General features: G+C 32.4%; 2 protein-coding genes and 1 pseudogene across 5 annotated transcripts; 2 read left to right on the top strand and 1 right to left on the bottom strand.

The window, feature by feature from the left end:
• Positions 1-62: 62 nt before the first annotated feature.
• LOC110814203 (putative sugar phosphate/phosphate translocator At3g11320) lies at positions 63-3,424 on the top strand (annotated as a pseudogene). The gene is made up of 6 exons (XR_015814111.1): positions 63-655; positions 1,471-1,527; positions 1,618-1,667; positions 2,007-2,110; positions 2,244-2,459; positions 2,972-3,424. The product of XR_015814111.1 is annotated as a putative sugar phosphate/phosphate translocator At3g11320 (transcript).
• Positions 3,425-4,753: 1,329 nt separating this feature from the next.
• On the top strand, positions 4,754-8,949 carry PUMP1 (plant uncoupling mitochondrial protein 1). 3 transcript variants are annotated; one of them, XM_022041714.2, is made up of 10 exons: positions 4,754-4,910; positions 5,101-5,199; positions 6,040-6,258; positions 6,356-6,434; positions 6,651-6,784; positions 6,874-6,972; positions 7,061-7,165; positions 7,341-7,415; positions 7,977-8,063; positions 8,445-8,949. In XM_022041714.2, exons 2-10 carry the CDS (start codon positions 5,116-5,118, stop codon positions 8,478-8,480), a joined length of 918 nt encoding a protein of 305 aa, XP_021897406.1. In that variant the 5' UTR covers positions 4,754-4,910; positions 5,101-5,115; the 3' UTR covers positions 8,481-8,949. The 3 variants fall into 3 exon arrangements, 2 of the variants coding, with proteins under 2 accessions (XP_021897406.1, XP_021897407.1); XM_022041715.2 differs by having other exon boundaries at positions 4,801-4,910; positions 5,063-5,199; XR_015814110.1 differs by lacking the exon at positions 8,445-8,949 and having other exon boundaries at positions 7,061-7,251; positions 7,977-8,064.
• A 982-nt stretch (positions 8,950-9,931) lies between these two features.
• On the bottom strand, positions 9,932-12,566 carry LOC110814296 (Reticulon family protein). Its single transcript, XM_022041718.2, has 4 exons — positions 12,022-12,566; positions 11,555-11,735; positions 10,574-10,785; positions 9,932-10,449 (listed from the first exon to the last, which is right to left on the bottom strand). Exons 1-4 carry the CDS (start codon positions 12,086-12,088, stop codon positions 10,280-10,282), a joined length of 630 nt encoding a protein of 209 aa, XP_021897410.1. The 5' UTR covers positions 12,089-12,566; the 3' UTR covers positions 9,932-10,279.
• Positions 12,567-20,666: the final 8,100 nt, after the last annotated feature.

Genomic DNA, 20,666 nt, shown 5'->3' with positions numbered 1-20,666 from the left:
CTGGTGGCTTGTCCAGATTAGAGTCATGGTTTGCTCGTGCAAGTTACATGACTGTTTTGGATTGAACTTATATTCCTTAATTGAGTTTTAAAACATTAAACATACATACAGCTTTTCTGTTCGTCAACTGTCAACTATTTGTTGAAAGTTTTCTGAAATATACCTCAGATAAGCACCTTTATGTGCCACCGGATCATATTGAACACGTGCCATTTTAACACCATTGTTGTCCATGTGAAATTTATGGATTTAATCAGTATTGAATCATAAAATCAACGTCAAACGGCCAGTAATTGCATTGTCTCGCACGAGAGCAAAGATTTTAGATGGGAGCCCCCTTCATTCTCCATGTAGGTAGCATGACCTGCTATTCTTGTCATCTTCTTCTCCAAATATTCTGCAGCTTACAGGAGCTTCAAATTCTTGAAATGCTCCGAACCAATGAAGATTCAAGTACTATGGGCCACAACTTGGCTTGTGATTTCGTGGTACAGTTTAGCAAGTACTTGACCATTGGCCACATGGCAGCTTGTTCATTGCAAAGCTACATAGCAATCGCACTGGTGCCTATGCAGAGTATAGAACCCAGTTGTTGAAGATAACTGGACTCAGTCTGGTTTTCTGCTGCTCTGTCGTCTTGGAATGTGTCCTTAAGGTACCTTTCGATGTCATTTAAGGCAGCTTTCTCCACTGCCAGTTTGGGCTACACTGACCAGCAAAAGAGAGACCTGGCTTTCCTATGCCACTCTGCTACCTGTTGTTTCAGGGATTATCATTGCTAGTAAACTAATTTCATCATTATTGTTTTCATCTACCACTCAACTTCTGTTTCTGTGAAATTCTGATTTGCATTCCTGCTGAAGAGTTTAGTTTTTGATTTTATGTTCATTTTGAATAAAGAGAATTCAGATCTCCTACAAAAAGCAAAAGACTTGGTTGACTGATGATTAGTTATTGATGGATTTAGTGAAAGATATCCCTATGACATCTAATTCTTAGCATCAACATGCAAAATATTGTTGTCCTTTTGCTGCTGCAGACTTACTATTGAAGCTAGCATCTGGGTTTATTTCAGCAATCTCTCTGTCATTCCATCTGTCAGTGAACCTCTTCTTCTCATAACAATTACTAGAAAAAAGTTTTGTCAGAAGTCTGATCCCTTTATTTTTCATAGAACTACCATTAATGTTAATTGGTTATAACTTAATCTCTGTGTGTTTCTTGTTCATGTATCAGTTTATCCATGTTCAGTATATAAGTACTGGGCTCATTCAATATCAGTTTATACATATTCAGCAATACATGTATCGGTTTAAATTGTGATGCTACAATTGCGAAGACTAGTTCTATTGGGCTTAGGATTGTGTTTAAGGATGCTAATAGGTTAATTGTATGAGCAGCTATGCATAGGATCCCGACACCCTGCCTGTGTTTATTGCTGAAGCACATGCCACGTTATTCAATTTGCAGGTTGCCATGTGGAATGGATTCTTGAATGTGATTGTCGGAAGTGATTGCAAATGGGTGGTGAGCCATATTGCAGCGCCTATATCTTCTTTATCTGTGTTGGAATTTTTCGTTGATGATTTCTTTTCTGCTCATAATGGTTTTATTCAGATGGATTTTCTTCGATTCCTGGTGATTGGAACTTGGGGGCTCATGCCTTGGTTAGTAGAGCTCTCTACAATCTTGTTGGAAACAATGTACTGGAACCACCTTAATTTCTTGGTTCCTCTTTTGGATCGAGATGATTATTCCTCCTGATTTCTCTTCACATTTCTTTTAGCCTTTCAGGCTCTAGAGATAATGATGAAAATGAGTTGCTGAAGTAGTCTATAGCTGATAAAGATCAAAAACAAGATAGTTTAATCATGCCAGCCATAAAGTAGCTGCAGTTATCTATAGATAATTTTAAGATCCTGGCCTTTTTGCAACATTTACTATATTTGTTTTCTTTCCTTTTTGAGAGCTTCTGTTCATTGTTATGCACAACTATTTGGTTGCAGGGCAAACCGAATTTCCATCTCTTTGAAATTATCGTGTGTGTTTCAGCTACGGCTGTAAGGGCATTTAAGGTAGTGCTTCAGGCTATTTGGCTGTATTCAAATGGGTAATGAATCTCTTTTCCTGTTTCTCTGGGTTCCTTGATAAACCAGTGGAGTTAAACTGAATCAATCATCTAAATCTGGTGCTTTATTTTGCCCCCTAGTATATTAGTTTGCACCAAATTTGATCTTTTCCAGGGAAAAGCTTAACTCGATGAATTTTCTGATGCATATGGCACTGTTAGCATTCTTACTTCCTACAACATTGTTGATGGAGGGAAATGTACTTCAGATCACACTGAAGCTTGCCCGAAAAAAAGATTAACGTAGTCTGTATCTGCTTTTCAATTCATCTCTGGCATTTTTCGACTTGACTAATTTCTTGGTGACCCAACAAGCGCATTGACTATCCAGGTATAGCCAAATATTTTGGTTATATTAGAAGCGTACTTAACAATTCTAGTCTATCTTTAGCCATGTTTCTGTTATACTAGATTTTTACCAACAACTAAGCATATCTTCCTGCTTTTTGCGTGTAAAATTTCTTACCTGATTTCTTCTCTTTTTGCCAATGTAACACATTTAAGAACAATGCATTAAACTTGTACGTATTGCTACTGTGATCCAGAGTACCGAATAAAGTAATAATGAATTTCATTCGCTGTTATATTTTAGAAAACATTACGAAACCTTACACATCTAAGAAAAAATAGATGGAACACTTGGTAAGAATGTCACACATCGGAGCTACTCCTGCTGTGATCATTAATACCCAAGCTAGATTACTGTTTGTGTTTTTATTACTTACATGTATGTATCAACTGTTATGCAATACACATTGCAGTTTGATAGCATCATGAGTTTTAATTCCTTGCTGGAAGAATTTATTATCCAGTTCGAAGGTAATGGTTTGCAAAATCTTACAGGTTCTGGGGAATGCAAAACAGGCCATTACCGTGATTATCTAGATTCTGGTATTTAAAGTCCCATATCCGCAATGAAATTGCTTGGGTTATTCGCTCACAGTAGTTGGAGTTATTCTTCACGGTGAATCAAAGAAGAGGAGCAAATGAAACTCCAACATGAAAAATCATTACACAAGCACATTGTTTGTTATCTTAGTCTACAAGTAATTGGTTTTAATAGTTTAGGCAACTGCTTGGGATGGTAGATGACATAGCTTTTTCTTTCTAGGATTTCTTCTCTGAGGAATTTAAATACAGAGTTCATACAAACCAACATCAAAACATTAGCAGACTGAACTGGAATTCAGAAAAGACACTGATTTATCTTTTATACTATAACTTATTGAGTGAGAAGAAAACTTCTTCATCTCTGTTGATATATGATCTTTAATTCTCTCCTGAGAACTTGATTAACATATGTGTTCATTGTATGGGTAAATTTTGCTCAATATTTTCAGTTAAATCATTGTTAAGAAACCATATTATGAAAGATTTATATAATGTTCATCAACATTACAAACCCATGAATTTTTGTATTGGTTAATTCTGTTTGATGAATAAATTTCTATCTTTTATTAAAAGAACACCTCTATATATACATACATATACACATACATACATACCTTTGTGAAACTGATGGGACTTCTTTGTACTAGAAGAATTCTTTGTGAGTGGCAACCTTAAAGGAAGGCGCATTAGATTTCTGAGAATATGTTTTCCAGATGGGCCACTTGGGGAGCATCATGTTACACACCAGAATTCAAGTTTCAACTGCTGAGACCAAGTTATTCCTATCTTATCTCTCTTATAATTTATTTATTTTTATTTATTAATTCATTTCTAACTTCCATTAATTTTTTTTAATGAAATTTGGACTTAATTTTATGTTTCAAAATTTAGAATTATAAATGAATTTCACAAAATTTTCTGAAATTCATTATTCCAAACACAGTATAAAAATATATATATATATTTAGGTTAGCCTAAAAACTGCATTGTTTATAAATTAGGAGGCTCATAAACTATTCATTAATGTTAAAGTATGACTCTAGACACTGTTCGAATCTTAAGATTAATTTTTTCTTAAAATTACATCCTAATTTTTTTAAAATATTTTATAAAATTCTATAACGATTTTGATTTTTAGGGTCATCTCTAAATCTTGATGCACTACTTCAATAATAAAAATAAAGTCGTTTTAAAATTATTAAGATATCTGATATTTGTCCAAATAATTTTGAATTACGATCGTTTTTGTTATTATTAAAAATATTTACTTTATGTAGTTTATATTAAATTATAATAAAAAAATTTGTAAAGTATTATCATATCTTAAAATATTAAACATAAAGTGAATATTAGAATAACAATTTTATCTAACACCAATAGAATAAATATAATTAAGTACTTCAAATAAACTCTCTTGTTCATTTCAAGTAATTTGCTTACTCATTTAATAGTAACAATGATATATTAATTATAAAATAAGCTACAAATAACATAATCTATCTAATATTGTAAGAATAGTATTTTTTATTTTTTATTTTTGGCCGTCATTGGTAAAAATCTGATATTGCCATTACCTGTTTTCTAAAAAGAACCTGACCTTACTCGTTCCACAGTCATCAACGCTATCGGCCGCCTAGCTTGCCAGTTGAAACACGACTCCGCCTCTAAATTTCGGGATTTTACACGTGGTGGATTTTGATTGGACTAGAAAATGATTGCAAATGTAAAAGTTAGAAACGGAAGTAGAGGATACCAACGTTTTAAAGGACGCATTCAAAGGCAAGCTTAAAAGGTCCAAACTGTAATGCCATAGCGAGGTGGTGACGACGATTGACGCGCAGCAGATCAACTTGGCCACCATTTTACACTTTTCCCAAGATTCTCGTTCCAGGTTATACAAATTTCCTCATATATGTTCAAAATAAATCTAGATAAATTAGGAGATATCTATTTTTTCCGCCATTTCTGCTCGCTGCTTCTCCAGTCTTCAGTTTATTTACTTTTTGCTGTGGCTTTCCTCTTTCTTTGCTATTGTTTAATCAGATCCATCAAAGCTTAGTTCTCCTTTTCTCTGTGATTAGTTCCCTAGATTAAACATGGTGGCCGATAGCAAGGGAAAATCCGACATCTCCTTCGCTGGAACTTTCGCTGCCAGTGCGTTCGCTGCCTGTTTCGCTGAAGTACATTACCGCCATTTTCTCCTTATTACTTTACTGCTTTGTTGATTTGATCGCATATTTTTCTGTCCCAATATCGCGATATCTAGCTTGATATGGATCGGCTATTGATACATTTGTGTTTAAATTTTAAAATTAGTCGTGAGTGTAATTCGAAGTAGTTCTACTTCGTTCAGGATTGAGCGGTGAATGTTAACTTGTGTCTCATGGATTAATTTTTATCGTCATGTAATAAGCGGCTTTATTTATGATTTCTGACGGAGAAAGAAGAACCTGTGGGTCTTGATGTGCAGTGATGTTAGTAGTCAAACATGTAGACCTCTGCTTTATATCATTTTTAGGTAGAATTGCTTATGTACCGTTGATAATTTTTTAAAGCATTAGATAGTAGATGCATGATTTTACTTCAAAATGGGGAGTTTCATTTTAATTTTTAATGTGTTGAATTGGTGCTTTTCTTATTACTGTGTGTTTTATGCTTGAGTTCATATATACGTAATGGCTATGTTGGTAGACATCTACTTTTGGAGAAATTGCAGATTGTATAGGCTCATATTTGATATTAGACCTCTACTCTGGTTTATGCCATATTAGTGAACTGGACTATCTTATTGTCCATTAGTCCAAAATAGATTGGGATCAATTTTCTGTGCCACTATGAACCAATTTGTGCAGTTAGGTTTTCAAGTTCTTTGTATTCGAATGTTTGCCTGAAAACAAAAAGGAAAGAGAAAAAAATCTGATCTCATATGAGAAGCTTTGAATTATATAGATTATGGTGCAGCTGAGTGTTAATTGTTACAGGTGCATTTGTTTATAAGCATAGATTTAAATCCAATGCAGATTTGTACCATTCCTCTGGACACTGCTAAGGTTAGGCTACAGCTCCAAAAGAATGTGGTTGCTGGAGATGCAGCAAGCTTACCAAAATACAGGGGATTGTTGGGCACTGTTGCTACAATTGGTAGGGAAGAAGGCCTAGCAGCACTATGGAAAGGCATTATACCAGGGTTACATCGCCAATGCCTTTACGGAGGCTTAAGGATTGGACTTTATGAGCCCGTGAGTTACAACAAATCTACTCTTACATGAAACTTACATAATATACATTTTTTGTCTGCTTCCTGAATAACATCTGTACACATCATTTACTTGGCAGGTTAAGACCTTTTACACAGGCAGTGACTTTGTTGGCGATGTTCCATTAAGCAAGAAAATACTTGCTGCACTAACAACTGGTGAGTAAAATGCTGGTTGCTTTAGGAATTAATTATCTTTATGGAAACTTTAGGAGAATCTTGTTAAACAACATAAATGGATCCTTGTCTCTTACTTTATCAAGCTTAGTCATTTACTTGGAGGAGATTTCCTTGTTACCTAGATAAATACAGCAAGACAATTGCTGGTTCCTTTTCGTTTCGATTCATTAACTACGTGACTATCTTTTCAAATAGGTGCTCTGGCGATTGCAGTTGCAAATCCAACTGATCTTGTGAAAGTTAGGCTTCAGGCTGAAGGAAAATTACCAGCTGGTGTCCCAAGGCGCTATTCTGGAGCGCTAAATGCATATTCGACAATCATGAGACAGGTTGTTCATCTCATAGTGGGAGAGACATATAAAAGTTCCTTGACATTGTGTTTGTTATTCATTCCACTTCTTCATTATCTGATTCCTAGGAAGGGGTTGGGGCTCTGTGGACTGGGTTGGGACCTAACATAGCACGAAATGCTATTATAAATGCTGCTGAACTAGCCAGCTATGATCAAGTGAAGCAGGTTTGCTCAATCTATAAGAATTGGCACTTTTTTTGCTCTTATGGAATCTGAAGTAATGTTGTTTATAATGACTTGTATTTTTGTGCAGACAATTCTAAAAATTCCAGGGTTCACAGACAATGTTGTCACTCATCTTATTGCTGGTCTTGGAGCAGGATTTTTTGCTGTTTGTATTGGTTCCCCAGTTGATGTGGTGAGCATTTTCATATGCCTTGGAGCCCTTGAAATTGGTTTATGGTTTGATTGCTTTCTGATGTAGTGTTGCTTGCTGCTTGTCAGGTAATTAGTTGCCAGCAAAATATGCATGTCTAGAAAGGTCATTTCCCGTGCTTTCTTCTGAAGGCTAATTGTTTTACTGCTTTTGGCAGGTTAAGTCGAGGATGATGGGAGATTCCAGCTACAAAAGCACCCTTGATTGTTTTGTCAAAACACTGAAGAATGATGTATGCTTGTATTCTATCAGCTCTGAATTTTTTAATCTATTTCCCGTAATTGTGCTCTCTAATGTCCAAGAGATTAATATAATTAGAGTTTTAAATTGAAACAATAACCAACTATTTTGTTTTGAAATATACTACACCCACCCATTGCCAAATTTTTTCATAGCAGTTGTTAACTTATCAGTCTGTTTAAACAACTAATTTTTGCCAGATTTCTCATGGCATAAAGGTCTAACAATCATTATCTTCTGCGTTTATTCAAAGAAAATTTTCCCAATTTGAGGAAAATCTGTTTGTTTGCTAAAACTGAGAGTGGGAAATAAGAGAGAGAGTGAGCTGTGTTTGTTTATACGATTGTTTTTTGTTCTCATCTGGTATACTCTTTCTTCAGGTTTGACTATCATATTATGTCTAATGGGTTCAAGTTTGAACTATTATATTATATCCCATATGTTAAGTTAGTCTACCTATAAACTGTGAAGTTCATTATTACTCAGTAGACTAATCTGGCAGAGAGCCCAGTTTGACAATTGTTTCACTTAAAACAATCTGATGCTCTTGCAGGGACCTCTTGCATTCTATAAGGGATTTATCCCCAATTTTGGACGGCTTGGATCTTGGAATGTGATCATGTTTTTAACTTTAGAACAGGTACAAGTTACAAAAAAATTTTATTGTTTGTTGTTTGTTTTTCTTAAGTTTGGCCTTACTTTATTAACTTCCTCCTTCCCAAAGGTGGGAAATGAGTTTTTGAATCATTCATTGCATTATATAATTGGAAAAGAATCTAGTGCTTGATGTATTGACTTATCTTCTATGCCCTCCGTGTCATTCAAGCTATGGAGGAAACTTATTTGTGGCCATTTTCCTGCTATTGTCACACAAAGTTGATAAGAATAGTTCTTTTATAGCGTCTAAAGCTTTGCATGCATGTGTTGTGTATTTGCTATGTGCTAATGCATGCGTATATTTGAAGAATGGTGTGCTCATTATTCGTCATTTTTTGCCTTTTTCTTAACCTCTCCATGACAGGCCAAAAAAGTTGTCAAAAGTATTGAATCATCTTGAGCTCAAAGGTGAGTTCAAGCCTCCGACTAAGGATTTTGCAAGGAATGCGGTCAAAGCTGTTGAGAAAATAAGTATCCCTTTCTGTCATAGTTCTCATTCTGCTTGTGAAATCACAAAGATAAACTTTTCTTTTTGGAGAAACATCAAGAAAAATATTTGAAAAGATTATAGGAACTCGGAACTTCAAACAATTTCTGTGTCATTTTTGGGATTCATGCTGCTTTCTTGCGTCCATTTAATTGTCAATTAGGCTTTTAAGGCTCGTAATGGCCTTTTGCTCGATGCTACCTGTCCAAAATATTATTTGCAGCAAGCAAGCAAGTGCGCTCAAGTGCACACAGTTAATAGTTTCGTGTAGTGAAATAATATTGGGCGCTGTACTCTGTAATAATCAATTATTATTACAAATTGTTGAACAACTGCCGCAGAGGCATTAGTGCTCACATAATATTGATTAGTGCTCGCATAATATTGCCTCTTCTTTATCATATAACTAAAATTATTTTCTTTTTGTTTTTTCAAAAAGAGCTGTTTATTATGTTATTATTTTCAACTATTTGACAACCATCTAAATTTGTACAAAATATATGTTTAATTATCATTTAACGTTTTATTAAAGCTTAAAACTTAAATTGATAGATATACTTATTGTGTAAAAAAAATTTGTTGGGTTTTTTAAAAATAATATATTAAATTGTGATTGCACCCAAATGTCAAATATGTTCGTACAATTATATGAGAAAAAAAAAACATTTACGAACTTGGAGTTTTTTAAATAGAAAGTTTACGGAAATGGGAAATTTGTTGTCTCTTATAATTATTGCATGCCATTAATATTTTATGTAGTAAAGTGAAGAAAAACTATCTTTAGTATAAAACAAATTAGGTACGATTAACAGATCTTGTAAATTGTTATTTTCATAATCTAATAAAAACTTTAAAACAATTCAATTATATTTATGCGGTCTGCTAACATGTTTTCTTAAAACACTCAATAGTTACTGTAATACTAAATTAAAAACAAAAGTAATGCAACTCTGAGAAAATAATCAATTCAAACATGTTCATATGTTTTTTATCTGCATGTGCCCTGAGAATGCAACGCATTCTTATCGGCTAAATCACAAATCATGTTGATATCTGTCCTTACAATCTTAAAATTAATGACTCATCCTTTTAATTTGTTCCAAATTTAGTTCCTCAATTAATTTTTGGGTTAAAGACAAGAGATAATTTTATAGACACTAAAAACTTCATAATTCCTCAATTTACAGAGAATTTGAATATATAAACTTAGTTCTCTTACACCAATCTTCTGCATAATTCCTCAATTACCACAGTTCCTTTCTGTCATTTTGCTTGTATAAGTTCAATAATTTTTCAAGCCGAACAGAAAATGAAGAACTGAAATATATTCTAGGCTAGTTCTTGGTTAAAAAATAAAACACGAGTCAGTTGAACTTGGTGAAAATTAAAATACTCAGTAACTGGGAATTACATCTTGTTAATGTAAATTGAAAAGCCAAAGCTATATATATCCTCTTACAAGTTTCTTCTCAGACTAGATCACAGAATCAATTGGCACCAGAAGCACTTTTTTATGTTCCATCTCCCTTACAATGATTCAGATGGCAGACCATTTTCCCCTTAAACCCAAAATACTGGCTGCCAAAGTGAAGATACAAAAACGTAGAGATCACCCTAGGGAAAATCACAGCTTAATAAAAACTCATCATGCCCAAACCATACACACCCCAGTAGTGGCTCAAGAATGAAATCAAAGCCGAAGGAGAAAGAAATCAGCTTAGTTTCTTCTTCTCCAATACCCATTTCCGGACTCTACCAATACATTCTACATTAAATTTCGAAAACAAATGGTGTACTTTCCTGTATCCGACCATGACATATCTGTCAATATAATCCTCGTATCTGTCATAGAGTGCTGGAATTGTAAGGATAATAACAAGGCCTGCAGAGAGCAAAATAAAATAAGTAAATATTTTACCAGTCGTGTGTCTGATAATGGGGATAATCAACTTTCACGAACATTTTTTTAAGAGCAATGAAGAAAAGAGAATGAAATTGAAACTTACTGGTGTAGGCTAAAGTAAGGAAATCAGTCAAGCCACCAACAAAAGAAATCAACCATAGATATGCAGCCACTCTGAAGAACATCCGTGGGTTCTTACCCAGCGCAATATCCTGGGAAACTGAGAGCAAATTGTTTAAATGAGTGCGGATAAAAGCTGACACTTCATTTACTATTTCTTCTGATAGATGCAATTCTGGCAGAGGTGGAGCAGGCCTGTTCAGAACAATGAAATATCTAATTGATTCAATTGCAAGTTACTAATGGAAGAAAAATTAGGTGCTCACATCATTTTTGCCTCCATATCAGTTATTGTTTTCTAACATGATCTTCACACTTGACAGGTGACAGAAGCTAGGCTAATCAAAGATCAATATCAGAACCCTTTCCCTAATGTTTTCTTTTTGTTTCTTCAATAGTCAGTTTACAGAAGGGATGGCAGTAAGAGAATAGAAAGAAAAATCTAAACTTACCCTGTCAATGGACCTAAGAGTAAGACTGCAATAAGCGGCCACTTCATGTAGTACGACACTCCCATTCATTTATTCATCAATCACTTCTTACTCGTATTAGTTGTTTCTACTCGATAAAATTAAATTTAGGAAAAATTCTGCTAATTCCAGAGATGCCAACACAGAACTTGAGGCTAATCCCAGATTGATCATAGTACAAAACTGCTCTCCAAAACCCTAGATATCCAATACTTCTCATAATTTTAAATGACCAACAAAAACTGAAAATCTATAATAAGAATCTCTTTCAATGTCAAAACAAGTTATTTTCTTAGCACAAATAAGCAATTTGGGTGATCTGCAACAAGGGTAATTAATGTAAAAACCATCACAGACAACAAAAATCAGCATGTCAAGATTGGACTTGTGCATCATGCAAATTCTAACTGATCACCTTGACTTGCATAGCTTTCGTACATACACTAAACAGTCTGACCTAATTATTCCTCTTGAGTAAAATATCTGTAAATTACCTGTTAAGAATAGCTGCAGATTTGGCCCAAAGAAACAGGATGACAATTAGGAGGAGTAAAACGCTGGAGACAAGTGAGAGGAGGGTATAACCAGATTTCTCAAAAACCATCCAAGCTGCTAGAGTGACTAACAATATCCCCACAGTTAAATTCTTCCGCCTCCACAACATAACATCTGCAGCTGTTTATAGGGAAAAACAACCAACAGTTTCTCAAACAAATCAATCGTAAAGCAATTGATATCAGATCAAAGAAATCAATAAAAGCTGTGTAACACCAGAAATCACTAAGAAAACTATGAATAAGAAATGAAGAATCAGGTAAAACATGTGGACGACAATTACTTTCCAAATTAAATCTGGCATCGAAAAAGTAAAATGCAGAAGTGAAATCCACCGGTGGATCAATTTTTCTTTTGGGAGGGACAGAACAAAAAGAAGATCGCTAAGATGATCAAATGAACTTACCAAGGCCTCCTCCAAGAATCTCATGGACTGTTCTCTGTCTGTTAAACAATCTATCGGGAGAACCCATTAGTAAAATGAACTTTAAGAAGATAACCCTGTATTCAGTTCAGATCTCTACCCCAAAAAATTGAGAAGCTTTGAGAAAATCATCAGAGAAAAAGAAAAACAAAGGGGGATCTATGGGCTTTTACCACCATCTGCCACTAACTAATATATTACAGGAGAATGACTGTTGAAAAGTATGGTTGATGGCCTCAGATTCCAGCCTAAAAGCATCACACCACTAATAACTTTTTCAAGCTTTTCGTCTTTTTCTTTATTTTCTCCTTCTTCCAAATATAAAACTATTGCTCGCAATACATGTTGATCAGTATGTACAATGGGGGATAAGGAGAGCGTGTACATGTGTCTGAAAATTAAAATGGAATTGACTGCTGAACTGCTAGGCCTGCGATTGCTGCTTTACGGTCACCCTTCGTGTCCTCCATTATCAAACTTCTCCCCAACTTTCAAACCTCTTTCCAAGACAAAGTCTTGGGTGAGCTTATATTTTTATCTATCGTGTGAAGAAGAAAATTAACCCTCTTCTATTTTAACTTGAAAATTAATCTCTTTTATTTTATTTTATTTTAATTTCAAGTTAATTTAACCATTAAAAAATAATTTCAAAATATTTATTAACTTAATTACTAAAATATCTCTATAATATAATATCATCTTATCCGTTATAGTTGCTACAAACACTCAAAAACACAATACTAATTACGAGTGGACTTGACGAAATTGAATAGGTACTAAAAATTCTAATACATACAGACCAAAGATCCAACATAAATAATGCAGTTCGTACTAAATATTAATTGTTAATTTTTTTATTAACTATTAGTTTTTAATATATTATTAAATATTAAATGTTAAATAAACGGTTACTTTTTTATTAATGTTAATTATTAATTTCTTGTTAAATTAAATGTTAAATATTAAATCTTGGAAATTTTTTTCTAAAATGTTAATTGTTAATTTGTCACTAAATCTTAAACGTTAAATTAATTTTAAAATAAAATAAATTACTATATTTTTATATTTATGATTGTTGGTCCAATTAAATTAAAAATCAACCCAAGCGAAAAATATTATTGACCTTACATTTTATAAATCAAGAATTGTACTAGACTACGTCTGAACTAATTTTATTAATTCTCATTTTTGGGTTCAGAATAAACCACAACTCTCATTTTTTTTGTCTATAACGAACCATGAACATTTTTACTATTTATAATAATTATTTTATCAACTGTCATCTCTCATGACTTTATAAAAATTATTATTTAAAATTAACTTGAATAAGTCAACGAACCATGACTCATACATCTCAATGCTATTAATTTTGGAATTAAAAAAAAAATACTAAATTGATCATCTTCTAGTATAAAAAAGATAAAAAGTTTCGATCATAAGTCTCTACCAAACTAATACAATGTAAATATTGTATAAAATATTGGACCAAACCATGCTAGATATTATCTTAATAGCCTACATTTTAAACCTTGAAAATATGGTCTTTGTTTTTTTAATTTTTATCATGCTCCCATAAGATGTAGTCAACATGTCAATCTTGTACCTAAGAATCTGGGAGCATCATTAAGGCGACTTTCTTTGTTGGTGAATCAACTTATTAATCTTTACTAGAACTATGTTGAACATGGAGAAGACGAGTTTGAATCTTTTAACTTAGAAAGTTATAGTCAATATATATATCCTTTTTTTTTAGTGTTAAACCATATTTCGAAATAATAATCGAATCTAAAAAAGTTTCATAGTTAATCTAGCAACATCTTTGTATTTGATTTTAGTTAGTGATTTCATTACCATCGATTGTTTTTTAATAACTGAGAAGTTTGATTATTTTCTTTATAGATGCTAAAGTTAAAATTGAGTGAAATTGACATGTTTTCTAAATTATACAATAACATTTTACTGACATGATAAAAGATTTATAGATAATTGATATATATATATATATATATATGAAGCAAAAATAGACACTTTAATTTAAGGAATATCTTGTGAAGATACAATCACGAAACTTGAGATTAAGTTATATTGTTTGTAGGGTGACAACCATGAATAAACAACGATACATTAAGACTTAAGATTTATCATATATAAGTGAAGTGTCGGATTTTTTTTTCCTAACGTGTGGGCTTAATGTAGATTTTGGTATGCATATCATGTTATCAATTTAATGATCTCGTTTAAAACTGATCCAATATGGTTAAATAATATTGAGTTTTAATGCATCGGATTTAAGTATGGACTTATAATATACATATATCATTTTTGTAATATTCTTATTTTATGATGGGTAAAATAAAAATTACAAAAGTTAGTCGACATAAAAGATGTTTATGGTCTTCGAATCATAATGTTTTCATTTTATTTTTTTGAAATCTCATCACTAGAAAAAATTAGTTTCAATTCGTTGTGTTAATTCGGAAGATCCTACCGTTGAACGTAAACAAATCTTTTGCGATAGATTCGATACAATAATGTATGTTTAATTTTTACAGATCAATAAATTTTAAAAAAAAATTTATTCTAACAATTAGTATCGGAGTCATTTCTCGTATTAAATTTCTAAAAAAAAAAATTTATTATCTAATTTTAAATTTTATATTCAAAATTTTAGATTTTAGATTCTATTTTTGTTTAGTTGAATATATATATATATGCAGAAAATTAATATATATATATATATATATCAAGAAGTTAAATATTATATATGTATATATATAGATATATATGAAGTAGAAAAGCAAAAAAGAAGAGCAGCAGCTAACCGCCACTACATGAGGAAGAAAATCTGGCGGTAAAGCAGCCAGTTTTGGCTGCCGAATTTCGTGCGTAATAGCTAGAAATTTTCAGCCGTTACTATAGCAATTAAAACAAAAGAAAGCAGTCATTATAGGCTACATGAGGAAGAATGAGAGAAAAAAAAAAAAAAAAAAGGGTTTTGAGCTTAATGGGTTGTCTTAAGTTTATGTTTTAAAATTAAATTAAGTGGGTTTGGTCCACAAGGAAAAAAAAAATGAAGAAAATAAGGAAAAAAGAAAAGGTCCATTCGATTGGCCCAAAACCCAGGCCTGTTTGAGCTGGGCCAACCCGATCTGAACCCAACTTGACCCGAACCCGATGGGTGTTAACCCAACCCGGTTAACGATCAACTTTGACTAGTCAATGGCCAACTTTTGACCCAAAAAAAATTTAAAGGTATTTTTGGTCATTTTATGGTTAATTTTTTTCTTAATTCAGTTTAAACTTAGTTTTAATTTTAAATTTTAATATTGGTATGTGCATATATATATTGAAATAATTTAATTTATACAACATGTTACCAAAGTGACCTTTCTCGTAGATAATTTATTTATTTCATAATATAAATAACTGTATGAGTATAATTTAAGTAAATGTTAATCAGCTCAAATGAAGGTTAAATTCAACATTATTACATTCTATTTTTGAAGTAATGAATATGTGACAATTATTCAGTATAAAATGTTAACTTTAAATTGGTCCAAATGAAGATTTATTGTTTGACGTGTTTCTACTGTCTGTATTTAATTAATGTTATAGGGTACCACTTACAAATTAATATTATGTTCAAAAATAGAGTGTTAATGGAGTGCTCAATATTTTGATATAAGAATATACTTTTATTTAAAATGTTATTAAATTTTATAATTTACAATTTTATGCGAATATTAATTAATTTATTTTTATATGTTTTCTCTTTAGTTTTCTTTTCTACTAGAAGTATCACCGCAAATATTAATTTCATCACAATGTTGAACATCACAAATTTCAAGCAATGGAAGAACAATGTTCGACTTGTGCTTGGACTTATGGATCTGGATTGGGCTTTACGAGTTGATTAACTCGATCCGATTACTCCTAACAGCACCCCCTGAGGAAAAAAAGAGTTTGAAAGATGGGATTAGTCAAACTGTATGAGTATGTTGGTTATAGAATAGGACATTTCAGAGGTTTTTCGGGATATTATGTCCGATAAGATCACCACAGCTAAAGATTTCCGTCATTCTCTAGAATAATATTTCGCCAGAAGTCAAAAGGTCGAGGCATGTACACTTCTGTCGACTCTTGTTTCCATAAGGTATAAAAAAAATCGAAACATTAGAGAGCACATGATGACGATGTCACATGTACATGCAAAGCTCAAAGCACTTAGAGTGGAATTGTCAAAAGAAATACTTGTGTACTTTGTTTTGATTTCTCTTTCACTATAGTTTAATTATTTTAAGGTGACATATAATTGTCAGAAAGAATCCTAAAATATGAATGAGCTTATTTCACATTGTGTTCAAGATGAGAAAATGTTCAAGTCTGAGAAGATAGAGAGTGCTCATTTCGCAGTAATCTCAAATGATGAAAAGAACAAGAAAAAGAAAATATGTAAATATATTGTAGTTCTAGTACAACAGAAGAAGCAACAAAAGGTTCATACTGAAAATGTTTGTTTCTTCTGTAGAGCTTCGAAGGACACCATAATAAGCAATGCGCTAACTATCATACGTGGCACGCAAAGAAATTGATGTTTCTTAATTTTGTTTGTTCTGATGTCAATTTAACTTTTGTACCTACACACACCTGATGGATAGATTCTAGTGCCACAACTCATAGTAGTGTGTTTATGTAAGGTTGCCTCCATTGTCGCAATCCAAGTGATGGTGTTCAAATTCATTTATATGGGTGATGACAAATTAGTCGAGATTGAAGCAATTGACAAATTTAGATTGTTGTTAAGAACTGAATTTTATTTGGATTTAGAAAAGACTTTTATTGTACCATTAGTTAGACGGAATGTGATTTCTGTTTTTATATTGGATAGATTTTGTTATCCATGTTCATTTAGAAATAAAAAATTTAGTCTTTCTTAATTCAAATATGGTTGATTCTAGTTCTTTATCAGTACATAATAATCTTTATTTGTTTAATACAATTGCTTCTTATAATAAATTCTTGCATGTTGGTATAAGAGATACAAAGAGAAAATTAACTAAGAAGAATTCTACTTCTTTATGACACAAGAGATTAGGTCACATCTCTCAAAGGAGAATTGAGAGATTTGTGTCATATGAAATTCTAGATCCCCTTAATTTTTCAGATTTTGATATATGTGTTCATTTTATCAAAGAAAAATAGATAAACATTAAAAGACTAGGTGTCAACAAAGCTATGAACGTATTAGAACTCATTCATACAGATATTTATTGATCATTCTCTACGCCTTCTTAGAATGGTCAATAATATTTCATAATGTTCATAGATGATTATTTAATGTATGACTACCTATATCTAATTCATGAGAAGTCTCAGTCCCTAGATGTGTTCAAAATTTTTAAACCAAAAGTTGAGAATCAACTCACCAAATGATTAAAACTGTTAAATATGACTGTGGTGGTGAATACTATAATAGATCTGATGGATTAAGTAAATCGTCCAGGGTCGTTTGTTTAATTCCTAGAGGAATGCGGTATCATCCCACAGTATACCTTGTCAGGTTCTCCTAGCATGAATAGTGTTGCTAAAATGTTAAACATAATATTTAAGGATATGGTAAGGAGTATGATTAGTCATTCTATCTTATCTGAATCACTTTGGGGAGAAGTATTAAAGACTGCAACATATTTACTCAACAGAGTTTCAATTAAAGCAACTAAAAAGATCTTATGAGCTTTGGATGGGCAAGAAGTCTAATTTGAGATATTTGCACATTTGAGAATGTTCAACTGAGGCTAGGCCTTATAAGCCACAGAAAAAGAAACTGGATTCTATGACTGTTAGTTGCTATTTTATTGGTTATTCTGAGCGATTCAAGGGTTACAAGTTTTATGATCACTACTAAGATAATTTTTTAGACGAAAAATACTAAGTTCTTTGAAGATGTTGAGTTTGCGAGGGGAGAAAGAGTTCGCGACCTTGTTTTTGAAGAGGAATTGGTCAATATTCATATTCTCTCAGTTGCTCTTGACAATGATCAAGATCAGGTTTTTATACCTAGCATTGTTCAAGAAGCAACTCCAAATCAAAACAATGTCATAGTATCTCACATTCCTGTTCAAGAAACTCTTTCTGAAACACAAACTTCACACCCTTAAGAATTTATGCCATTAAGGAGATTCACAAGAGAGAGGAGAAGTGCAATATCAGATGATTATTTTTAAGAACATGAGTTTGATATTGGCACGGTGGAAGATGATCTTATCAACTTCCGTCAAATCATGAAAAGTTCTAATTTTCACAAGTGGATTGATGTCATGAATGAAAAGATAAAATCCATGAAGGACAATGACGTTTGGGATCTTGTCTCATTGCCTAAGGATGCGAAATCTATTTGTTGCAATAGATATTTAAGATCAATAGGGATTCGAAAGGTAATATGGAGAGGTACAAAGTCCGTCTTATCGCTAAGGATTTTACACAAAAAAAGACATTTATAAAAAGACTTTATCTCCGATTTCATCAAAAGACTCTTTCAAGACTATAATACTTTTAGTAACACATTTTGATTTTGAGTTACATCAAATGGATATTAAAACAGTATTTCTCAACAGTGATATTGATGAGACAATTTATATGGTGCAACCAGAAAATTTTATATCTGGAGATGCACAGCAAATAGTCTGCAAACTTAAAAAATCCATCTATAGATTTAAACTGGATTTCCATGAATGCTATCACAAATTTCATTAAGTGATCATCTCGTTTGGTTTTGAGATAAATTTAGTGAAAGATTATGTATACCACAAGTTTAGTGGGAGTAAGTATATTTTTCTAATTTTATATGTCGATGACATATTATTTGCCAGCAGTGATATGGACTTATTGCATGAAACCAAGAGATTTCTGACAAAAAAAATTGATATGAAAGATCTTGGAGATGCCTTTTTTGTATTAGGGATTCAGATACACCAGGATTTTTTCTCGGAGTATTCATGGATTATCACAAAAGAGATATATTGAAAAGGTTCTTAAAAGGTTTGGTATGCAGAATTGTAAACCGTGTGACTCCCCTTGTGTCTAAAGGAGACAACTTTACTCTAAGTCAATATCCCAAGAATGATTTAGAGACTATGGAGATGTAAAAGATTCATTATGCTTCTGCTGTAGGGAGTCTTATATATGTACAAGTTTGTACGTGTCCAGATATTGCGTAGATTGTTGGGATGTTAGACAGATATTTAAGTAATCCAGGTATAGATCATTCAAAAGTAGTCAAACGTGTCATGCAGTATCTATAGAGAACAAAAAGTTATATGTTCACATACAAGAGGTCAGATCAGTTGGAGATCATTAATTATTCTTATTCTGATTTCGCGGGATATCAAGATAGCAGAAAATCTACATCAGACTATATTTACTTTCTTGATGGGGGAGCTATTTCCTGGAATAGTGCTAAACAAATACTTGTCATTCGGTTATACTGATATATGTGACCATTGATGGGTTTAGCTACGTTAGTTGTAGTGAAAGCCGCTTTGATCCTATATTTTTATGATCGATGGACGGGATTATTTGGTGATGCATTCAAGTATTGATAGCACAGTTTTGAATACTCCTACGACTATTTAACGCATAATTAAGATGTCACAAAGTTTAAGTGGGAGATTGTTAAATTTCTTTTTTCTAACGTGTGGGCTTAATGTACGTATCAGGCTATAAATTTAATGGGCTCGTTTAAAAGTGATCAAATATAGTTAAACAATATTGGATCTTAATGCATCAAGTTTAAGTATGATTTTTAATGTACAGATACTATTTTTGTAATATTCTTATTTTATGATAGGTGAAATAAGAATTGCAAAAATTAGTCGATATAAAAGGCGGTTATGGTCCCCGAATCATAAGATTGTTATTTTATTTTTTTAAAATCCTGTCACCAAAAAAAGATAGTTTTAATGCGTTATGTTGATTCAAAAGATCTTACTGTGGAACGCGAACAAATCTTTTACGATGGATTCAGGTACGTTTCTATTTATATTTTTTTAATTCAGTACGAAAATATATATTTAATTTAGAAAGATCAACGAATTTGATTTAATATGAAGTAGATAAATAGTTTTTAGAATAAACTAACATATTGAAGGTTGGTAGTGCCCTATAGTTGATGAGGTATACAACTGTTTTAAATGGGAGGAATGTGTGACGTAGCGAAGTGAACCATGTTTCAGTGGGATAGCACTATTTACAATCAACTAAGCCATCATATTAAAGAGTACGTGGAGTTAACAATCATTGGTGCTACTAAGATGATTTACACAGACTTGGGAGCAAGGAACTCTTCCATGCGTGTAGAGCGAGCAACGAATAGTTTAAAAAAATTTCAACAACTTTGTCGAAATTTAAGAAAAAGAAACTATAACAAAACTAAGTGGAATATAATTAAAGAGAGATGTTGTAGCAAATGGCAGTCCATGATTTTTATTTACATCACATAAGTTACAAATTTTATTTACCAAAGTGCTGAAAATAGACATATTTAAGGAAAAAGAAAACGAAAAAAAAAATACAAAAAAAAACAAGTGACTAAAACAAAATTAAGTGGAATATAATTGAAGAGAGATGTT

The sequence above is a fragment of the Carica papaya genome, chromosome 8, assembly GCF_054855325.1.
Source record: "Carica papaya isolate Zhongbai chromosome 8, ASM5485532v1, whole genome shotgun sequence".
Classification (NCBI taxonomy): Eukaryota; Viridiplantae; Streptophyta; class Magnoliopsida; order Brassicales; family Caricaceae; genus Carica; species Carica papaya.
This window is presented reverse-complemented; position numbering and strand designations above follow the sequence as displayed.